Below are 23,589 nucleotides of genomic sequence, written 5' to 3' on the forward strand. Positions count from 1 at the left end.
AGTGGCAATCCAGTTCTCCTTTTCACCTTTTTTAACACATGATTTACATGAACTCAAGAGGTGGTCTAGGTATGTCATTATAGCACACCTTCAGTGTGTGTACTTTGCACTGTATACAGTGGGGAGAACAAGTATTTGATACACTGCCGATTTGGCAGGTTTTCCTACTGACAAAGCATGTAGATGTCTGTAATTTTTAACATAGGTACACTTCAACTGTGAGAGACGGAATCTAAAACAAAAATCCAGAAAATCACATTGTATGATTTAAGTAATTAATTTGCATTTTATTGCATGACGTAAGTATTTGATCACCTACCTACTAGTAAGAATTCTGGCTCTCACAGACCTGTTAGTTTTTCTTTAAGAAGCCCTCCTGTTCTTCACTCATTACCTGTATTAAATGCACCTGTTTGAACTTGTTACCTGTATAAAAGACACCTGTCCACACACTCAATCAAACAGACTCGAACCTCTCCACAATGGCCAAGACCAGAGAGCTGTGTAAGGACATCAGGGATAAAATTGTAGCCCTGCACAAAGCAGGGATGGGCTACAGGACAATAGGCAAGCAGCTTGGTGAGAAGGCAACAACTGTTGAAGCAATTATTAGAAAATGGAAGAAGTTCAAGATGACGTTCAATCACCCTCGGTCTGGGGCTCCATGCAAGATCTTACCTCGTGGGGCATCAATGATCATGATAAAGGTGAGGGATCAGCCCAGAACTACACGGCAGGACCTGGTCAATGACCTGAAGAGAGCTGGGACCAATGTCTCAAAGAAAACCATTAGTAACACACTACGCCGTCATGGACTAAAATCCTGCAGCGCACCCAAGGTCCCCCTGCTCAAGCCATCGCATGTCCAGGCCTGTCTAAAGTTTGCCAATGACCATCTGGATGAACCAGAGGAGGAATGGGAGAAGGTCATGTGGTCTGATGAGACAAAAATAGAGCTTTTTGGTCTAAATTCCAATCGCCGTGTTTGGAGGAAGAAGAAGGATGAATACAACCCCCAAAACACCATCCCAACCATGAAGCATAGAGGTGGAAACATCATTCTTTGGGGATGCTTTTCTGCAAAGGGGACAGGACGACTGCACCGCATTGAGGGGAGGATGGATGGGGCCATGTATCGTGAGATCTTGGCCAACAACCTCCTTCCCTCAGTAAGAGCATTGAAGATGGGTCGTGGCTGGGTCTTCAAACATGACAACGGCACGAAACACACAGCGAGGGCAACTAAGGAGTGGCTCCGTAAGAAGCATCTCAAGGACCTGGAGTGGCCTAGCCAGTCTCCAGACGTGAACCCATTAGAAAATCTTTGGAGGGAGCTAAAAGTCTTTATTGCCCAGCGACAGCCCCGAAACCTGAAGGATCTGGAGAAGGTCTGGATGGAGGAGTGGGCCAAAATCCCTGCTGCAGTGTGTGCAAACCTGGTCAAGAATTACAGGAAACGTATGATCTCTGTAATTGCAAACAAAGGTTTCTGTACCTGTATTAGGTTCTGCTTTTCTGATGTATCAAATACTTATGTCATGCAATAAAATGCAAATTAATTACTTAAAAATCATACAATGTGATTTTCTGGATTTTTGTTTTAGATTCCGTCTCTCACAGTTGAAGAGTACCTATGAAAAATTACAGACCTCTACATGCTTTGTAAGTAGGAAAACCTGCAAAATCGGCAGTGTATCAAATACTTGTTCTCCCCACTGTGTACTTTAAAAAAATATCTGGAGGACGTCTTTAAGAATGATAACTGAATCCTACCCACTGGGCAAAAACTTGTTGAATCAACGTTGTTTCCACATCATTTTAACCAATAAAAATCAAAATCAAATGTTATTTGTCACATGCGCCGTATACAACAGGTGTAGTAGACCTTACAGTTAAATGCTTACTTACGAGCCCCTAACCAACAATGCAGTTTAAAAATAAAAGTAATAAGTAATTAAAGAGCAGCAGTAAAATAACAATAGCGAGACTATATACAGGGGGGGTACCGATACATAGTCAATGTGTGGGGGTTCCGGTTAGTTGAGGTAGTATATACATGTAGGTAGAGTTATTAAAATGACTATGCATAGATGTCAATAGAGAGTATCAGTGGTGTAAGGGGGGGGGGGGGGCAATGCGAATAGTCTAGGTAGCAATTTGACTAGATGTTCAGGAGTCTTATGGCTTGGGGGTAGAAGCTGTTTAGAAGCCCTTTGGACCTAGACTTGGCGCTCCTGTACCGCTTGCCGTGATGGAGCAGAGAGAACAGTCTATGACTAGGGTGGCTGGAGTCTTTGACCATTTTTAGGGCCTTCCTCTGACACCGCCTGGTATAGAGGTCCTGGATGGCAAGAAGCTTGGCCCCAGTGATGCAATAGGCAGTTCACACTACTCTCTGTAGTGCCTTGCGGTCGGAGGCAGAGCAGTTGCCATACCAGGCAGTGATGCAACCAGTCAGGATGCTCTCGATGGAGCAGCTGTAAAACCTTTTGAGGATCTGAGGACCCATGCCAAATAGTTTCAGTCTCCTGAGGGGGAATAGGTTTTATCGTGCCCTTTTCACGACTGTCGTGGTGTGCTTGGACCATGATCGTTTGTTGGTGATGTGGACACCAAGGAACTTGAAGCTCTCAACCTGCTCCACTGCATTCCCGTCGATGAGAATGGCGGCATGCTCAAACCTCTTTTTCCTGTAGTCCACAATCATCTCCTTGGTCTTGATCACATTGAGGGAGAGGTTGTCGTCCTGGCACCACACAGAGAGGTATCTGAACTCCTCCCTATACGCTGTCTCGTCGTTGTCAGTGATCAGGCCTACCACTGTTGTGTCATCGGCAAACTTAAATGATGGTGTTGGAGTCGTGCCTGGCCATGCAGAGTGAACAGGGAGTACAGGAGGGGAAACTGATTGGATTTGAAAGAAGTCCTTCACGTTTGGGAATTTCATTGTTTTTTTCACCCAACATTTAACCCAAATCCAATGACATGGTAAATATATATTTTTCTGCTTTCATGTTGAATTCACATTACTTCACAACTCAACCAAATGTAAATGAAAACTAGATGTTGAAAATGTTTGCCTGGTGCTTTGTGGTAGATTCTGTAATGAGGGGATTCACATAAGTATTTTATTTTAAGTTATACATTTAGCTTAGTAAGCACATGTTACCTTAGAAACTGTGTTAAAGTTGTAAGGGATGGTTAACAAGTATATCAGTTAATTCCTGTTGATAATTTGTAAACTACAGCTAAATTCTGTTCGTCTCTAGTGTGTTGCAATTTCAATGATGTTATTTTAGCAAAAGCATTGCTAAGAACTTTCTTTATCAAAGGCTATCTTGATAGAGGCATAGCTAGAACATGGGTTCATATACACTTATTTATTAAAACATTGTCAGGAGGAAATCTCTTGAGATGCACCCTCTTGTTTTCAAAAGTGTCCAAATAAAACCCCAAATTAACAGACAATACTTAGTAACAAGAATATGGAAACTACTGTCTAATAATAATAATAACAAAAAAACAATAATAATAAATAACAAAAACGTACATTAACAGAAAGAACTGTTATTGTACAACTACTAATAGGCCTACAGCTAATAAAACACTAATAAAATACAGTGGGGTCCAGGCATGATTAAACACCCTATAAAATGAATAATGTAAATACTGAGCTATATTGTATGCAACAAAAAAAGGGGGAATTATATTATTTTATACTAATACAATTGCTCAGAGAAAGAGATTTTGTTTAACAAGCAATACTTTTTTTCACAAAGGTAGGGGTCAAAAGTATTGACACCCATAAAGATTGTTATAAATAAATTAAGTCGTCAAAAGTTTAGTATTTGGTCCCATATTCCTAGCGTGAAATGACTACATCAAGCTTTTGACTCTAAAAACTTGTAGGATGCATTTGCAGTTTGTTTTGGTTGTGTTTCAGATTATTTTGTGCCCAATATACATTTATGGTAAATAATGTATCGAGTCATTTTGGAGTCACTTTTATTATAAATAAGAACAGAATATGTTCCTAAACACTTACATTAATGTGGATGCTACCATGATTACGGATAATCCTGAATGAACCGTGAATAATAATGAGTGAGAAAGTTACAGAGGGTCAAACAAAATACCCAAAAGACATGTTAACCTCCCACCATTAACAATAACAGGGGAGGTCAGCATATCTTGGGGGTATGATCATGTTTAGAAACATATTCTATTCTTAATTCTTTAAAATAAAAGTGACTCCCAACAACAACAAAAAATAACATAATACATTATTTACCATTAATTTCAATTGGGCATAAAATAATCTGAAACACAACCAAAACAAACTGCAAATGCATACAACAAGTTTATAGAGTCACAATCTCATTGCATGCTAGGAATATGGGAACCAAATACTATACTAATACATATTTGAAATACTTTATTTATAAGAATCTTGTGACCCCTATCTTTGAGAAAAATACATTACTTGTTAAGCAAAATCTCTTTCTCTGAAAAATTGTATTACTATAAAATAATTTAATTCCCCATTATATGAGCATACAATAAAGCTCAGTATTTGAATTATTTATTTTATAAAGTCATTATTGCTCATCTTCATAAAGGGTGTCAATACTTTCAGACCACACTGTACATACATATTTACAAATATCTCAGCATGGCGATGTTCGTAAATAGTTAAAAACAAACAGTTTGCTCTTAACATTTGAAAAAGAACGAATCTGCAAAGATAGTTATAAATTACATCTAATTCCCAAAGTATGATGTTGGTTATGTCTTTATGAAGAGGGATCACTCGTGCACATTTCTATACAAAAAGGTATGACATTATTTACACTATAAACATCAAATATATCTATATCTAATTAACATAGGCAAAGTCAAACTAACATTACCTCAAAATATTATTTCCCCAATGCAAAAATAACACTAAACCATTAAAAATTTAAAATACAAATAACTAAATCTCTTGTGCTTAACAATAACTCTGTTAGCTTACTTACACTGTCATGTATAATAAGCCAGCTGTTAACATGCAATGCATTGGGGCTGGCTGGGGATTGTTTAAAGCCCTATTCTCTCCCATGGAGTAATAAAGAGCGAGCCAGTGGGCTAATCTGATTTTAAAGGAGGTGATCAATAAATTGATTCCCTCCCTCCCTCCCTCCCTCCCTCCCTCCCTCCCTCCCTCCCTCCCTCCCTCCCTCCCTCCCTCCCTCCCTCCCTCCCTCCCTCCCTCCCTCCCTCCCTCCCTCCCTCCCTCCCTCCCTCCCCTGGTTCCAGGGGAGTATTTGTTTGAAGTGTGACACTCAAGAGGAAGCGAACAGCTGTTTACATTTGGGTCGAACCACAACAATACTGTTCGTCAATATGATAGGCCTTGCGTTTAACACACTGCAATTAACAACAAGCTAATTGGAACTAATCACTCTAAGCCTCTAATATGCAAAAAAATATATATACTACATAGTACACTCACGTCTGTAGACATGAAATGCTTTGAAAGGTTGGTCATGGCTCACATCAACACCAAAATCCTAGAAACCCTAGACCCATTCCAATTTGCATACCGCCCCCAACAGATGATGCAATCTCTATTGCACTCAACACTGCCCTTTCCCACCTGGACAAAAGGAACACCTATGTGAGAATGCTATTCTTTGACTACAGCTCAGTGTTCAACACCAGTGCCCTCAAAGCTCATCAATAAGCTAAGGACCCTGATACTAAACACCTCCCTCTGCAAACTGGATCCTGGACTTCCTGACAGGCCGCCCCCAGGTGGTAAGGGTAGGAAACAACACATCCACCACGCTGATCCTCAACACAGGGGCGCGTGCTCAGTCCCCTCCTGTACTCCCTATTCACTCATGACTGCATGGCCAGGCACCACTCCAACACCATCGTCAAGTTTGCCGATGACACAATGACGAGACAGCATATAGGGAGGAGGCCAGGACAACAACCTCTCCCTCAACGTGATCAAGACAAAGGAGATGATTGTGGACTACAAGAAAAAGAGGATCGAGCACACCCCATTCTCATTGATGGGGCTGTAGTGGAACAGGTTGAAGGCTTCGAGTTCCTTGGTGTCAACAGCATCAACAAACTATCATGGTCCAAACACACTAAGACAGTCGTGAAGAGGGCACGACAAAGCCTATTCCTCCTCAGGAGACTGAAAAGATTTGGGTCCTCAGATCCTCAAAAGGTTCTACAGCTGCACCATCGAGAGCGTCCTGACTGGTTGCATCACTGCCTGGTATGGCAACTGCTCTGCCTCCGACCGCAAGGCACTACAGAGGGTAGCGCGTACGGCCCAGTACGTCACTGGGGCCTAGCTTCCTATCACCCAGGACCTCTATAATCAGGCAGTGTCAGAGGAAAGACCTAAAAATTGTCAAAGACTCCAGCCACCCTAGTCATAGATTGTTCTCTCTGCTACCGCACGGCAAGCCGGAGCACCAAGTCTAGGTCCAAAAGGCTTCTTAACAGCTTCTTCCCCCAAGCCATAAGACTCCTGAACAGCTAATCAAAGGGTTACCCAGACCCCTCTTTTATGCTGCTGCTACTCTCTGTTTATAATCTATGCAGAGTCACTTTAACTTTACTTACATGTACATATTACCTCAACTAACCGGTGTCCCCGCACATTGACTCTGTACCGATACCCTCTGTATATAGCCTCGCTTGTTATTTTACTGCAGCTGTTTAATTATTTGTTACTTTTATTTTCAATTTTTTTTCTTAACTTGTTAAAGCATTGTGGGTTAAGGGCTTGTAAGTAAGCATTTCACTGTAAGGTCTACACCTGTTGTATTCTGTGCATGTGACAAATGAAATTTGATTTGACTTCTGACAAGCGTACATAGGGCAAACATCATATTTTCGTATGGCTAAGGCAGAGGGAGCCAGTCAGATCATAATAAAGGACGCATCTTAATTAGCGTAATAATCAATATTCAAAGAAACAGTTTTTGCACATTTGGTATTTCAACGACAGGATATGAATACTTAATCGCAAAGACATTTTCGAAACATTTCTATGCCCTCAGTTTAACTTGAGCAAATAAGAAGTTGATTAATTATAAATGGTGCCATTACAGAAACCTTTCATTTACTTATCAAGCTGAAAACACAGCCCGGGAGAGTAAACACACATAGCCTCCTCTAAATCTCTATCTGCAATCATAGACCTGGGTGCGTCCCAAATTGCACCCTATTCCCATTATAGTGTACTACTTGGGCTCTGATCAAAGGGAATATGGTGCCATTTAGGACGCATGCCTGCTTCTAAATCAGAGAGGATCTGGGGAAGACAGCATACATGGCTGATTCTGGCAATGAGGGAGGACTGTTGGTAACTAATACCACAGGATGGAGAGGCTGAGACGAGACCTAAAAAAAAGATCACGTGTGTAATTCTTACACAGGATCAAAATGGGGCTTAGGTGGTGGGAGTGGCGGAGGTGTGGAAACAAAATGTTGCTGTTTTAAAGCCACAATCCTTAATTGAAACAATAACAAAGCAGCACCCTACCTCAGTTTTGGTAAAAAGCTGAGGGATGGGCCTGCAGAAATGTAACAACTCTCAGATTCATAGACAGAGGTATGGATTCAAGGACTGACCATCCATAAAATTATAGTTTTAAATATGTGTTTGATTACATTATTTACAAATATTGGAATCAAACAAGCTTATATTTTGGGTTCTGATGTGGTACGACAGTTGAACTAAACCTCATGAGCCATTTAGAAGTTATATTCTTCAGGAAGCAATGGGTATACAGTACAAGTCAAAAGTTTGGACACACCTACTCATTCCAGGGTTTTTCTTAATTTTTATTATTTTCTACATTGTAGAATAATAGTAAAGACATCAGAACTATGAAATAGACATGTGGAATCATGTAGTAACTAGGGTTGAAAAGGGTCGGAAACTTTCCGGTAAATTTACGACATTTTTCAGGGAATTTTCTGTGAATTTTGCTTAAATTCATCAAAAAAGTTAGCTTATAACAGTGAACTTTTTTGGGGGTATATACGTAAGGCAATTCTAGGTCGTGGGGCATATTTTGGTTAAACTATCCAATGGAATTGCAACCCTCTGCATGCACATGCATTCTTCCATTACAGCTGATTCTCAAGATCTTGCACACTAATGAGATGCTATTGAGCCCACACTACTACACCGTCTGAGCCAAGGACTACATGCTAAGTTTTGATAACAATACTGGGTGGGGTGAATATATTTTATATGACATACATTATTTATTTGTTAACTAGTAGACAGTAGCCTACAGCAAAGTGTGTTTAAATAATTTCTAACTTGTTAACAATTTCTGCTAGTTAGTTTTGCTACCATGTGGTTTTTAGCTTGCTTGAGCCTGCTAACTGTGAAGTGTTAATTCACCTGTTTCCATACATGTTTAATTTTAAAACATTTATCTCACAAAGGAGTTGTTTAATCTGACTGCTTAACTATTTATCTGTAAATGGAATTGTATTTGTTTTTTTGCGACAATTTTTTTTCTAATCTTTACAGGAAATTGCCACAGACACTATCTGATGTGTGGAGACATTTCATTGCAGCTAAAGTAGAAGGAAACGCTTGTTACAACACAGAGGCGGATGCAAGATGCAAGCAACGATGGTTTAATGAATGTAGTTCACAGCAGCAACATGACAGACAGACTGTACTCAGAAGGAATCCGACCCAGGAACTCGGGCGCATCTTCCGATCATAACGTGCTGAGAAAACCAGGGGAGTGTGTCCGGATGAGTAGGAAGGAGCACAGCCGATAATCCACACAAGAGAAGAGCACGGACACACGACACAACCTCAGAGAAGAAACAACGATCTGACAACAAGAAACACTGGTAACAGAACATATAAAGGGAAGATAAGTGGTTCCAGCTGGCGCAGACAATCAGGCCGAGATTGGGAAACCACGCCCACACAAACACTGGAGAGAGAGAGAGAGAGAGGGGAGGCAGTGGATTCATGAACCGTGACAACGCTGTGTTCATTTTCAAATACTGTGCCAAATCATATGTGAAGAATGCAACAAAGATGCAGAATCATCTGGCCAAGTGCATAAAGTTCCCTCAGTGCTCAGAACAAGCAACCTCTACTTCTATTCGAGGTGAAAATGATGAATCAGACACCTTATCGATAGCAACAACTCACGGTCCTCCTGGAATCAGAAGTGTTTTGACTTAATGGAGGAACGTAGTCAGTGAAATGCTGATGAATGTTTTGCTCGAGCTGTGTATGCAACTGGTTCACCAATGATGCTCACAGGCAATGTGTATTGGAAAAGATTTCTGAATGATGCCCATCATACACCACTCCAACCAGACATGCTTTATCTACTCATTTGCTGGATGCAGAGTTCATCATAGTTCAAGTCAAGGTCTAGCAAATCATAGAAAAAGCAGACTGTATTGCAATCATCTCTGATGGGTGGTTGAATGTGCATGGCAAGGAATAATTAATTACAGAAGGTATTTGCACTGGTGACAGACAATGCTGTGAACATGAAGGCTTGCTTGGTCTAAAGAGGAAGAGTCCTACCTCACATCACACCCATTGGCTGTGCTGCTCATGCATTGAATCTGCTCCTCAAGGACATCATGGCACTGAAAACAATGGTTACACTCTACAAGAGAGCCAAGGAAATGGTTAGGTAAGTGAAGGGTCATCAAGTTATAGCTGCAATCTACCTCACCAAGCAAAGTAAGAAGAATATGAACACCACATTGAAGCTGCCCAGCAACATCCATTTGGGTGGTGTTATCATCATATTTGACAGTCTCCTGGAGGGGAAGGAGTCTCTCCAAGAAATGGCCATATCACAGTCTGCCAATGTGGACAGTCCCATCAAGAGGATCCTCCTGGATGATGTATTTTGGGAGAGAGTGGTAAGCAGCCTGAAACTCCTGAAACCTACAGCAGTAGCCATTGCATGGATTGAGGGAGACAATGCCATAGTGTCTGTTGTTCAGACTCTGCTTGCAGATGTAAGATAATAAATCCGTACTGCCCTGCCCACTGTTGCTCCAAGCAGAGGAAACTGCAGTTCTGAAATACATCAAAAAGCGTGAAGACTTCTGCTTGAAGCCCATACACGCTGCAGCATACATGTTGGACCCCAAGTATGCTGGCAAGAGCATCCTGTCTGGTGCGGAGCTCAACAAGGCCTATGGTGTCATCTCCACCTTGGCCTGGATGAGGGCACGGTTCTTGGCAGTCTGGAGAAGTACACTTCCAAGCAAGGGCTTTGGGATGGAGATGCAACATGGCAGTCGTGCCAACATATCTCATCAGCCACCCGGTGGAAGGGACTTCATGGATCTGAGGCTCCTTCCCCTGTTGCCTCCATCATCCTCTAAATCCCACCAACATCAGCCGCCTCAGAGAGCAACTGGTCCTTGTTTGGGAACACACACACCAATGCACGCAACAGGCTGACCAATACTGGAGTTGAACAATTGGTGGCCATCCGAGTAAATATGAAGCTTTTTAAGCCTGGCAATGAGCCATCCTCAACAAGTTTGGAAAGTGACAGTGACGATGAGGCCTTAGAGTCTGATGTTCAATAGGTGGACATTGAGGAGGTCCAGGGAGAAGACATGGAAGCCTGAGACAAAGGCAACCAAAGCTTTAGTTTCTACACTATCATTTTATAGATGTATGTTGAAAACGTTTTTGGAAGATGTGATGGATCATTGGGGATCATTCAATATTCCCTTTTGTTGTTCAGTGAAATCATCCCATGTGAAGAGTCAATTCATTTAATTAAAGATAAATTCGTAACAATTTTTTACATGTTTATATCTATTGGAAGGATTTAATAATTTGCAATTATGTCTACTTATGATAAGGTAAAAGGTTTATGTTTCTGTTTCCATATGATAAATATATCCAATGCAAAAAACATCTACATTTAAAATGGTATGGTACTATTCAATTTGCATATATTCCCGTTAATCCCCACAGAAAGTTTCCACCTCTGAATATTCTCCAAAATGTGAAACCCAGTAGTAACCCAAGAATTGCTAAACACCTCAAAATATGTTTTATATTTGAGATTCTTCAAAGAGCTACCATTTGCCTTGATGACAGCTTTACACAATCTTGGCATCTCTCAACCACTAATATATGTGTCACGTCTACTCCCGCTCCTCCCCTGTTCGAGACTACCAGCGCCTACGTTACAATACATCCAAAAATGGATGTAGAAATGGTTGAATTGTAGTTGAAAGCAAATTTCCTGCTATTCTACACATTTTGCCATGGGGCAGAGTGAAAATGTTCCAGTTTTAAAGTTAATACTCCTGAATGCATCATTTTTATTTGGGTCATTGTTACTTCTCCAAGATCATTTTATTTACAATTATATAGATCCATTATCTTTTTTACAGACAGCCCACCCAAGACTTTTCTCTGCAGAAAAAACTTTGTTACTATCAGTTAGCTTTCTTTGTAAGATTCCAGACACTCCGATTGAAATATATACACTTTACTAAAGCAAACTTGTTTAAGCCCAATTCACATCCGCCATGGTGCGCCTGCTTCTAGCCTTCTACCGTCACCACTGCCCTGCCTCACACAACAAACCTAAGGTGGCAGGTAGTCTAGTGGTTAGAGAGGTGAGCCAGCAGCTGGAGGATTGCCAGGTCAAATCCCGGGTCAAAGAGGAAAAAGCCGTTGAGAATTGAGCTGGCAACCGGAGGGTTGCTGGTATCAAATCCAAGATGACATTGCCTGCTTTTGTGCCCTTGAACAAAGCACTTAACCCCCCACAACAGGTACCCCGTGTGGCAGACCCCCGTAACTCTCCAAAACCTGTATGTGTATCATTTGCAGGGGTTGGGCTAAAGTAATCTTAGGAGAGAAAATGACAGAACTATTTTGTCAAGTTGAGTGGTGTAGTGTTCAGACAGGTAGTATTCAGATGGCTTTAATGGTGTGGCTGAAGGCTGCGACGGCTGCTCCTCCTCCCCTTGCCTGTAGCTTAGCCTTAGGCAAACTCCCTGTCCATCAGCTGGGCTGACAGGGGGGGGAATCAAAACCTCCCCATGGGTCTGCTGCAGTACAGTGCTGACATCCCTCCAGAATGCGTGGCTGTTGAGGGGCAGCAGCCCACTGAGAGTGTGTCCTAAAATAGCACCCTATTAATGATATGGGCTCTGGCCAAAAGTAGTGCACTATATAGGGAATAGGGTGCCATTTGGGACGCAGCCTGAGATGATATTGTGATGAGGCTTTGATGCTGTGCAACAAAGCCTCTGAGGCCTGTGATGGGAGAGACTGTCATCCATCGTCAATCACTGTCTCAGGGGGGGCATCAAAGTCATTACTATACTGAACAAAAATATAAATGCAACAATTTCAAAGATTTTACTGAGTTACAATTCACATGAGGAAATCAGTCAATTGAAATAAATGCATTAGGCCCTAATCTATGGATTTCACACGACAGGGAAAACAGATACCCCTCCAAAAATGGGCCTCACGACCACGTCACAGTATTTTTGTGCATTCAAATTGCCATCGAGAAAATGCAATTGTCCGTAGCTTATGCTTGCCCATACCATAACCCCACCGCCACCATGGGGCACTCTGTTCACAACGTTGACATCAGCAAACTGCTCGCCCACATAACGCCATACATGTGGTCTGTGGTTGTGAGGATGTACTGCCAAATTCTCTAAAATGACATTGGAGGCGGCTTAAGGTAGAGAAATTAACATTAAACACTCTGGCACAAGGTGCACCTGTGTAATGAACATGCTGTTTAATCAGATAATTGATATGCCACACCTGTAAGCTGGATGCATTATGGAACATTTCTGTGATCTTTTATTTCAGCTCATGAAACATGGGACCAAAACTTTACATGTTGCATTTGTATTTTTGTTCAGTGTACTACTGTGGAATATGGAGACATGTCAGTCAGTGAGTATTTGCTTCTGGTTTAAAAAAGTGTCCTTTATGGCTGTGTCCTTCGTCCCAATAATAAATACACTCGTTCACTACTTCTCACAAACCTAAAAGTATTGGATTGGTGAAGGCATGGGCTAGAGTTTCCACCATGTTTCTTACACCTGTCATTTCCTTGAAATGAAAGGAACAAGTGCACACTTGGGAGGATGGACAGACAATTGGAAACATATAGCATATGTTTGCGAATGAAAACAACACATTGTTTGTTGTTGGACCCCTTAGAGTGGTGTTCTAATCTACAGTCAAATCAAATCAAATTTTATTTGTCACATACACATGGTTAGCAGATGTTAATGCGAGTGTAGCGAAATGCTTGTGCTTCTAGTTCCGACAATGCAGTAATAACCAACAAGTAATCTAACTAACAATTCCTAAACTACTGTCTTATACACAGTGTAAGGGGATAAAGAATATGTACATAAGGATATATGAATGAGTGATGGTACAGAGCAGCATAGGCAAGATACAGTAGATGGTATCGAGTACAGTATATACATATGAGATGAGTATGTAACAAAGTGGCATAGTTAAAGTGGCTAGTGATACATGTATTACATAAGGATGCAGTCGATGATATAGAGTACAGTATATACGTATGCATATGAGATGAATAATGTAGGGTAAGTAACATTATATAAGGTAGCATTGTTTAAAGTGGCTAGTGATATATTTACATCATTTCCCATCAATTCCCATTATTAAAGTGGCTGGAGTTGAGTCAGTGTCAGTGTGTTGGCAGCAGCCACTCAATGTTAGTGGTGGCTGTTTAACAGTCTGATGGCCTTGAGATAGAAGCTGTTTTTCAGTCTCTCGGTCCCAGCTTTGATGCACCTGTACTGACCTCGCCTTCTGGATGATAGCGGGGTGAACAGGCAGTGGCTCGGGTGGTTGATGTCCTTGATGATCTTTATGGCCTTCCTGTAACATCGGGTGGTGTAGGTGTCCTGGAGGGCAGGTAGTTTGCCCCCGGTGATGCGTTGTGCAGACCTCACTACCCTCTGGAGAGCCTTACGGTTGAGGGCGGAGCAGTTGCCGTACCAGACGGTGATACAGCCCGCCAGGATGCTCTCGATTGTGCATCTGTAGAAGTTTGTGAGTGCTTTTGGTGACAAGCTGAATTTCTTCAGCCTCCTGAGGTTGAAGAGGCGCTGCTGCGCCTTCTTCACGATGCTGTCTGTGTGAGTGGACCAATTCAGTTTGTCTGTGATGTGTATGCCGAGGAACTTAAAACTTGCTACTCTCTCCACAACTGTTCCATCGATGTGGATAGGGGGGTGTTCCCTCTGCTGTTTCCTGAAGTCCACAATCATCTCCTTAGTTTTGTTGACGTTGAGTGTGAGGTTATTTTCCTGACACCACACTCCGAGGGCCCTCACCTCCTCCCTGTAGGCCGTCTCGTCGTTGTTGGTAATCAAGCCTACCACTGTTGTGTCGTCCGCAAACTTGATGATTGAGTTGGAGGCGTGCGTGGCCACGCAGTCGTGGGTGAACAGGGAGTACAGGAGAGGGCTCAGAACGCACCCTTGTGGGGCCCCAGTGTTGAGGATCAGCGGGGAGGAGATGTTGTTACCTACCCTCACCACCTGGGCGCGGCCCGTCAGGAAGTCCAGTACCCAGTTGCACAGGGCGGGGTCGAGACCCAGGGTCTCGAGCTTGATGACGAGCTTGGAGGGTACTATGGTGTTGAATGCCGAGCTGTAGTCGATGAACAGCAATCTCACATAGGTATTCCTCTTGTCCAGATGGGTTAGGGCAGTGTGCAGTGTGGTTGAGATTGCATCGTCTGTGGACCTATTTGGGCGGTAAGAAATTGGAGTGGGTCTAGGGTGTCAGGTAGGGTGGAGGTGATATGGTCCTTGACTTGTCTCTCAAAGCACTTCATGATGACGGAAGTGAGTGCTACGGGGCGGTAGTCGTTTAGCTCAGTTACCTTAGCTTTCTTGGGAACAGGAACAATGGTGGCCCTCTTGAAGCATGTGGGAACAGCAGACTGGTATAGGGATTGATTGAATATGTCCGTAAACACACCAGCCAGCTGGTCTGCGCATGCTCTGAGGGCGCGGCTGGGGATGACGTCTGGGCCTGCAGCCTTGCGAGGGTTAACACGTTTAAACGTTTTACTCACCTCGGCTGCAGAGAGACCGCATGTTTCCGTTGCAGGCCGTGTCAGTGGCACTGTATTGTCCTCAAAGCGGGCAAAAAAGTTATTTAGTCTGCCTGGGAGCAAGACATCCTGGTCCGTGACTGGGCTGGATTTCTTCCTATAGTCCGTGATTGAATGTAGACCCTGCCACATGCCTCTTGTGTCTGAGCCGTTGAATTGAGATTCACCCCAGCTAGCACATAACGTTCTGAGAACCATGCATTTCTTAGAGCTTGGTGAGAGCGTGGTTGTCCTATGGTTATTTTGCATACAACCTTCCCACAACTTTCTGAGAATGGTGCAGGCTTGGTGTTAGGAGGCACCTGAAGGACCGGGCTGTGGGGGAGCACTGGAACTCTGGTGCGCAGCCTTGGCACCACTCCCCCAGGCTGGATAACTACTCTAGCCCGGACCCTCCAGAGTGCAGGCACAGGTTGAACCGGGCTGAGGGTAAGCACTGGAGATCTAGTGCGTACTACGCGCACCTCTCCCTTAGGTTCCACTCCCACATTTGCCCGGCACGAGCGGAGCGCAGGCCTAGGACGCACTGCACCCTGCCAGCGCCCCCGGAGACACAGCACGCAACGGCGTACCGGCGACCAGACACGCTGAGCAGGCACCATACGCCCTGGCTGGATGCCCACACTCGCATGACACTTTCGGGGGGCTGCCCTATAGCACACTGGGCTATGGGCACGTACTGGCGACACCGTGCTCTTAACCGCATAACACGGTGCCTGACCAGTAACGCGCTGCTTATAATAAGCACGAGGAGTGAGCTCAGGTCTGCTACCTGGCTTAGCCACACTCCCCGTGTGCCCCCCCCCCCCAAAAAAGAATTGGGGGCTGCATCTCGTACCTGTTGCGCTGCCGTGCTGCCTCCTCATATCGCCGCCACTCAGCTTTCGCTGCCTCCATCTCTGCTTTGGGGCGACGATATTCCCCAGCCTGTGCCCAGGGTCCTTCTCCGTTTAAAATCTCCTCCCATGTCCAGGAGTCCTGAAATTTTGGCCGCTGCTGCTGCAGCTGTCAGTTACCACGCCGCTTGGTCCTTGGTGGGTGGGTGATTCTGTCTTCGTCCTTCTCATCTGACGAGGAGAAGCGAGAAGGATCGGAGGACCAATACGCAGCGTGATAAGTGTTTGTCATTTTTATGGGAAAACTGAACACTACAAAACAACAACGTGACAGCCGTGAAGCTAATGAACAATCGTGCTGACAAACACTACACAGACAATCACCCACAACAACAAAACAGGCTACCTAAATCTGGTTCCCAATCAGAGACAATTTGCAAATAAATTCATTAAAAATCCTACAATGTGATTTTCTGTTTTTTTTTTCTCATTTTGTCTTTCATAGTTGAAGTGTACCTATGATGAAAATTACAGGCCTCTCATTTTTTTAAGTGGGAGAACTTGCACAATTGGTGGCTGACTAAATACTTTTTTGCCCCACTGTATCGAGGGAAAGGTATAAAACCGTTTCTCGTGTTGACAGTTTCCAAGAGCACAGTGGCCTCCAATCATTGGGAAATTGAAAAAATATGGAACTACCCAGACTCTACCTAGAGCTGGTTGTCTGAACAAACTGAGCAACCGGGCAAGAAGGACCGTGGTCAGGGAGGTGACCAATGACCACTCTGAATGAACTACAGTGTTCCTTGGCTGAGATGGGAGAACCTCAGAAGGACAACGGTCTCTACAGCACCATTCTGGGCTTTATGGGAGAGTGGCCAGACGGAAGCCACTCTTGAGAAAAAGGCACATGGCAGCACGCCTGGGGTTTGCAAAAATGCATGGGAAAGACTCTGAGATCATAAGGCAAAAGACTCTGTGGTCTGATGAGAAAGAAAAGTAACTATTTGGCCAAATGGCAAAGCACTATGTCTGGAGAAAACCAGGCACAGTTTATCACCTGTCTAACATCATCCATACCGTGAAGCATGGTGGTGGCAGCATCATGCTATGGGGATGCTTTTTAGAGGCAGGGACTGGGAGACTGGTAAGGATAGAAGGAACAATTAATGGAGCCAAATACAAGCAAATCCTTGATGAGAACCTGCTTGAGTGCAAACTACCAGTCCCAACAGGTCAATGACCCTTAGCATACAGCCAACGCTGGAATGGCTTCAGAACAAGAACGTAAAAGTCCTTGAGTGGCCCAACCATAATCACAGACTTGAATACCATTGAAAATCTGTGGAAAGACTTGAAGATTACTGTTCACTTCTGCAAGGAAGAATGGGGGAAAATCCCTAAATCCCGATGTACAAGATGACTCAAAACTGTAAATGCCACCAAATGTGTTTCTACAAAGTATTGACTCAGGGGTGTGAATACTTATGTAAATGAGATTTCTGTATTTCATTTTCAATAAATTTGCAAAAACATTTTTAACTTTGTCATTATGGGATATTGTGTGTAGAGGGGTGACAAAAACATATATTTAATCCATTTTGAATTTAGGCTGTAACACAACAAAATGCAGAATAAGTCAAGGGGTATGAATTCTTTCTCAAGGCACTGTAAATACGTCACTCATTGCTTCAAGTCACACCTCAACGCACCCACAAAACGGGAGCAAACAAACCTAAAGTCTGTTCAAAAACATACAAGAATGTTTTGGGGAAACGTGTCGTTCAGTACAAACCATTCTGTTGTTCAGCAAACATTCAATCGAACTGAACGCACCTCTGATCTTAATGAGTACTTGTTTCCTTTGAAATGGGGTCTGTTTGAATAGACTAAAATGGACAGCTTTGTATATATAAAAAAACAAGACACGTTAGCTCCATCCTGGTGGCGCAGTGGACTAATTACATGGATAGAGAACAGAAGATTCTAAGTTTGAATTTCACTGATGCTGTGTCACAATGATTAATGCCTAAGGACATTTATTTCCATTTGTCCAATCTGTGCTTGGAGTTTAAAAAAAGTTAACCCAAAATGAGCTAAAAGTCTTATTGAAACAAAAACCTCCAAATAACCAATTTGTATTTTTTGACCCCTTTTTCTCCCCAATTTCATGATATCCAAATTGGTAGTTAGTCTTGTTCCATCACTGCAACTCCCGTACGGACTCGGGAGAGGCGAAGGCCGAGTGCCATGCATCCTCCGAAAACACGACCTATCAAGCCACACTGCTTCTTGACACACTGCTCCCTTAGCCAGGAAGCCAGCCACACAAATGTGTCGGGAGGAAACACTGTGCAACTGGCGACCATGTCAGTGTGCATGCGCCCGGCCACAGGAGTTGCTAGAGCGCAATGGGACATGGACATCCTGGCCGGCCAAACCCTCCCCTAACCCGAACAACGCTGGGCCAATTGTGCGCCACCTCATGTGTCTCCCAGTCGCTGCTGGCTGCGACACAGCCTGTGTTGTGACGCATTTAGCACTGCAATGCATTGCAGTGCCTTAGACCGCCACTCTGGAGGCCCCCAACACCACTCAGGAGGCCCCCAACCTATCATTTCTATTCTCAGAGTCTTAGTGAAACCTCCCAGGAAAACTTTCAAGGAACCAGAGTTAAACTTTCTCAGAACATCCTTTCAAACTAAAAATTAAAGTTCCCAGAATATTTAAAAAACATAGTTTTACCGGTCAGGAAATGTATGGTTTCATTCCCACAACCAACGGGAATCTAAAAACATACTTTCCCACAACTTCCAAGGAACCAAATGTGCTAGCTGGGAGTGGTCTTCTCACCTTGGTCAAATACATCCACATGCGGTTGGTCGGCATCAACGGCCTTCAGGCAGTTGCGGTATGTCTTACGCAGGGCGTGAACCTCGCGATGGTGCTGCATCAGCTGGGCGACAAGCTGCTCTTCTGACACGGCCTTCTGGCGCTCTAACCGCTGCACCACTTCCTTGTCCTCGGGCCAAATGAACGTGACGTGGTACACATCTACACAGGTAATACAGAGAAGATCAGGGTATGTATTCATCAAGTGTCTCAGAGTAAGAGTGCTGATCTTGTATCAGGTCTCTCTTATCCATGTAACCAAATTTACTATGATCTGAAAGGCAAACTGATGCGAGCACTCCTACCCTGAGACACTTTATGAATACAGGCCCTGATGGCCCCATGACAGGGAGGGTGGGATCTATTTATCTCTTCTTGTTCATAGACTTCATGTTCTAGATATCTTCCCACTGTAAAATATCCCCACAAAAAAATTAGAAAGGAAACACCAACATAAAGTGGATAATATACACTACCGCTCAAAAGTTTGGGGTCACTTAGACATTTCCTTGTTTTTGAAAGAAAGGCACATCTTTCTGTCCATTAAAATAACATCAAATTGATCAGAAATACAGTGTAGATATGGTTAATATTGTAAATGTCTATTGACGCTGGAAACGGCAGATTTTTAATGGAATATCTACATAGGCGTATAGAGGCCCATTATCAGCAAACAACCATTGGAATCCTGTGTTCCAATGGCACGTTGTGTTAGCAAATCCAAGGCTAATTGATCATTAGAAAATCCTTTTGCAATTATGTTAACACAGCTGAAATCCGTTGTGCTAATTAAAGAAGCAATACAACTGGCCTTCTTTAGACTAGTTGAGTATCTGAAGCATCAGCATTTGTGGGTTCGATTACAGGCTCAAAACGCCCAGAAACAAAAAACTTTCTTCTGAAACTCATCAGTCTATTCTTGTTCTGAGAAATGAGTTGAGTTTTTTTTAAATTGAGTTTATTTAGTAAATATGTTTCAAACTCTTATTTTCTTAAAACGGCATTGTTGGTTAAGGGCTTGTAAGTAAGCATTTCACGGTAAGGTATTGCAGTATTCGGCACGTGACAAAATGTGATTTGATGAATAGGGCGTTTGGCCACCACGAGCCAGAACAGCTTCAATGCACCTTGGCATAGATTCTACAAGTGCCTGGTACTCTATTGGAGGGACAAGACACCATTCTTCCAAGAGAAATTCTATAATTTGGCGTTTTGTTGATGGTGGTGGAAAACGTTGTATGAGGTGGCCGCCCCAGAAACTCCCATAAGTGTTCAATTGGGTTGAGATCTGGTGACTGAGAAGGCAATGGCATATGGTTTACATCATTTTCATGCTCATCAAACCATTCAGTGACCACTCCTGCCCTGTGGATGGGGGCATTGTCATCCTATGGGGGAATAGCCATGGTAGCCAGAATAATGACCTGCCCAGCATTTTTTCATACATGACCCTAAGCATGATGGGATGTTAATTGCTTAATTAACTCAGGAACCACACCTGTGTGGAAGCACCTGCTTTTAATACACTTTGTATTCCTCATTTACTCAAGTGTTGCCATTATTTTGGCAGTTACCTGTATATCCTCATTGTATATCAGCCTGTACTCCAGAGTTCTATATTTATGCATATTGACTTTGACAGTTCACATTTTGGGTATCTGTAAATGTTCGAGGTGAATAAAGTAATTGTGATCATGTTTACACAGGTACCAATCATTTCATCACGTTGACAAACAAATTCTGTATGAGTGAAAAATAAAACGTGGTAAGTATTTGGACAGCTTTGAAAAAAACAGAGCTCATTTGCACAATGCATGCAATTCTACTGACAAAGGCAAAATGAGACCTCGGCACAATGAAAACAGAGATGGCAATTATTTTGATCGAGTACATCCTCACCATAACGAACCAACCTATTGGGAGCTGAGGCTTTTGTTAATTATAGCACGGCTTTGTAATACTCTAAGGACCTGTTCTCCTGGAGAGCTATGGTGGGAATTCAAAGAAACCAAATCGTATGTCACATGCGCAGAACACAACAGGTGTAAACTTTACAGTGAAATGCTTACTTACAAGGCCAACAATTCGGTTCAATAAATAGATTTAAGAAAATATTTATTAAATAAACGAAAGTAAAACATAATTAAAAGTAACAAAATGACAATAATGAGGCTATACAGGGGATAACGGTACTGAGTCAATGTGTGGAGGTATAGGTTAGTCAAGGTAATTTCTACATGTATGTAGGGGTAAAGTGACTATGCATAGATAATAAACAGCGAGATGCAGCAGTGTAAAAACAATGTAAATAACCGGATGGACATTTTAATAACTGTTCACCAGTCTTATGGCTTGGGGGTAGAAGCTGTTAAGGAGTCATTTGGACCTAAACTTGGTGCTCCAGTACCGCTTGCTGTGCGGTAGCAGAGATAAGTCTATGACTTGGGTGACTGGAGTCCTTTGAGAATGTTTTGGGCCTTCCTCTGTCACCACCTATTATATAAGTCCTGGATGTCAGAACTTTTTGAGGATCTGAGGACCCATGACAAATCTTTTCAGTCTCCTGAAAAGATTTGTCATGGGTCCTGTTGTCTTGCCCTCTTCACAATTGTCTTGGTGTGTTTGGACTATGATGTGGACACCAAGGAACTTGAAGCTCTCAACCTACTCCACTGCAGACTCGTCGCGGAGAATGTGTGGAGGTGTGCTCGGTCCTCCTTTTCTTGTAGTCCACTATCAGCTCATTTGTCTTGCTCACATTGAGGGAGAGGTTGTTGTCCTGGGACCACACTGCCAGGTCTCTAACCTCCTCCCTTTAGGCTGTCTCATCGTTGTCAGTGATCAGGCCTATCACTGTTGTGTCATCAGCACACTTAATGATGGTGTTGGAGTCATGCTTGGCCACACAGTTGTGGGTGAACAGGGAGTACAGGAGGACCTAAGCACGTACCCCTGAGGGGCTCCAGTGTTGAGGATGTGTTGTTGCCTACCCTTACCACCTGGGGGTCCAGGATCCAGTTGCAGAAGGAGGTGTTAGTCCCAGGGTCCTTAGCTTAGTGATGTGCTTTGTGGGCACTATGGCGTTGAACACTGAGCTGTCGTCAATGAACAGCATTCTCACATAGGTGTTCCTTTTGTCCAGGTGGGAATGGGCAATGTGGAGTGAGATTGAATCATCTGTGAATCTGTGGGTGAGGTATGCCAATTGGAGTGGGTCTAGGGTTTCTGGGATGATGGTGTTGATGTGAGTCATGACCAGCCTTTCAAAGCACATCATGGCTTCCGACTTCAGTGCTATGGAGCGGTAGTCATTTTGGCAGGTTACCTTCGCTTTCTTGGGCACATGGACTATGGTGGTCTGTTTGAAACATGTGGGTATTACAGACTCGTCAGGAAGAGGTTGAAAATGTCAGCAAAGACATTTGTCAGTTGGTCCTCGTATGCTCTGAGTACAAATCCTGGTAATCAGTCTGGCCCTGCGGGCTTGTGAGTGTTGAGCTGTTTAAAGGTCTTGCTCACATCGGCTACGGAGAGCGTGATGACACAGTCGTCTGGAACAGCTGGTGCCCTCATGCATGCTTTAGTGTCGCTTGCATCAAAGCGGGCATAAAAGGCATTTAGCTCGTCTGGTCGGCTCGCGTCACTGGGCAGATCGCGGTAGTCCGTAATAGTTTGCAAGCCCTGCCACATCCAACGAGCATCAGAGCCGGTGTAGTAGGATTCAATCTTAGTCCTGTATTGACGCTTTGCCACTTTAATGGTTTGTCTGAGGGCATAGCGGAATTTCTTATAAGCGTCCAGATTAGGTGTCCCGCTCCTTGAAAGCCAGGTTCAATATGGATGTGGGTTTGTGGTTATGATGTGAATTATAAAAAAGGAATGTCTCTCTGTATCACTTTCACCCCCCTCCCCTTGGTAGAATCGGGCACTCTGGAATACATCTCCAGGGTTCTTCATCTTACCTCCTGTGACAGGGTCTATTCTCTTGCCCTGACTCCGTTCAATCAGCACTGCATCGGGTGCCTCCAGCAACACTGACAGAGAACACACACAAACAGTTCCTTCAATACACACACACACACACACACAAATGCACGCACGTACAAACACAAACGCAACATGGAAATAACCAAACATAAATGGATAACTGAGGTAAACTGAGGAACTAACCCACATGATTTGGGGCAACTCCAGCCTCCTGTAGGGACAGGGCCTCCTCTCGTGTCTGAGGTATCCCCTCCAACACCCAACCCTGAACACAGAACAAACACAAGCAATAAACAACGTGGCTCAAACTGGGGTCAAAAGACTAGAAGATTTCTCATATAGGACATGATGGGGCAGTTTCCTGAAGACAGATTAAGCCTAGTCCCGGACTAAAAAGCAAACTCAGTGGAGCCTCTACTTGAAACATTTTTTACAGGACGAGGCTTAATCTCCAGGAAACAGCCGCCAGATGTATTATTTATCATATGTATAATTATATAAATTATAGAGTATAGTTATTCTGATGGAGTGGTTTTCTTTTCTCCTGAGATGACACTAATCCAAAAATAATTCTGGAGATGATCATTGCCTGATCGACAAGGTTAGCTCTGAGGGCCCAAACGACAGGGTAAGCTCTGTGCCCTGTGCTCAATAATTGTAAGAAATAGTAATTATATTTCTAA

General features: G+C 43.3%; 1 protein-coding gene across 2 annotated transcripts in view; it reads right to left on the bottom strand.

Moving 5' to 3' along the window:
* Window positions 1–23,589, bottom strand: part of ak8 (adenylate kinase 8) — a 67,568-nt gene that overhangs the window by 23,850 nt on the left and 20,129 nt on the right. For both annotated transcript variants that reach the window (XM_064974080.1, XM_064974089.1), the window contains 3 exons: window positions 23,090–23,171; window positions 22,882–22,953; window positions 18,881–19,081 (listed from right to left, as the gene is read on the bottom strand). In XM_064974080.1, coding sequence (XP_064830152.1) covers window positions 18,881–19,081; window positions 22,882–22,953; window positions 23,090–23,171 — 355 coding nt within the window. The remainder of the gene's footprint in view (window positions 1–18,880; window positions 19,082–22,881; window positions 22,954–23,089; window positions 23,172–23,589) is intronic.

Source organism: Oncorhynchus masou, chromosome 1 (genome assembly GCF_036934945.1).
Source record: "Oncorhynchus masou masou isolate Uvic2021 chromosome 1, UVic_Omas_1.1, whole genome shotgun sequence".
Lineage (NCBI taxonomy): Eukaryota > Metazoa > Chordata > Actinopteri > Salmoniformes > Salmonidae > Oncorhynchus > Oncorhynchus masou.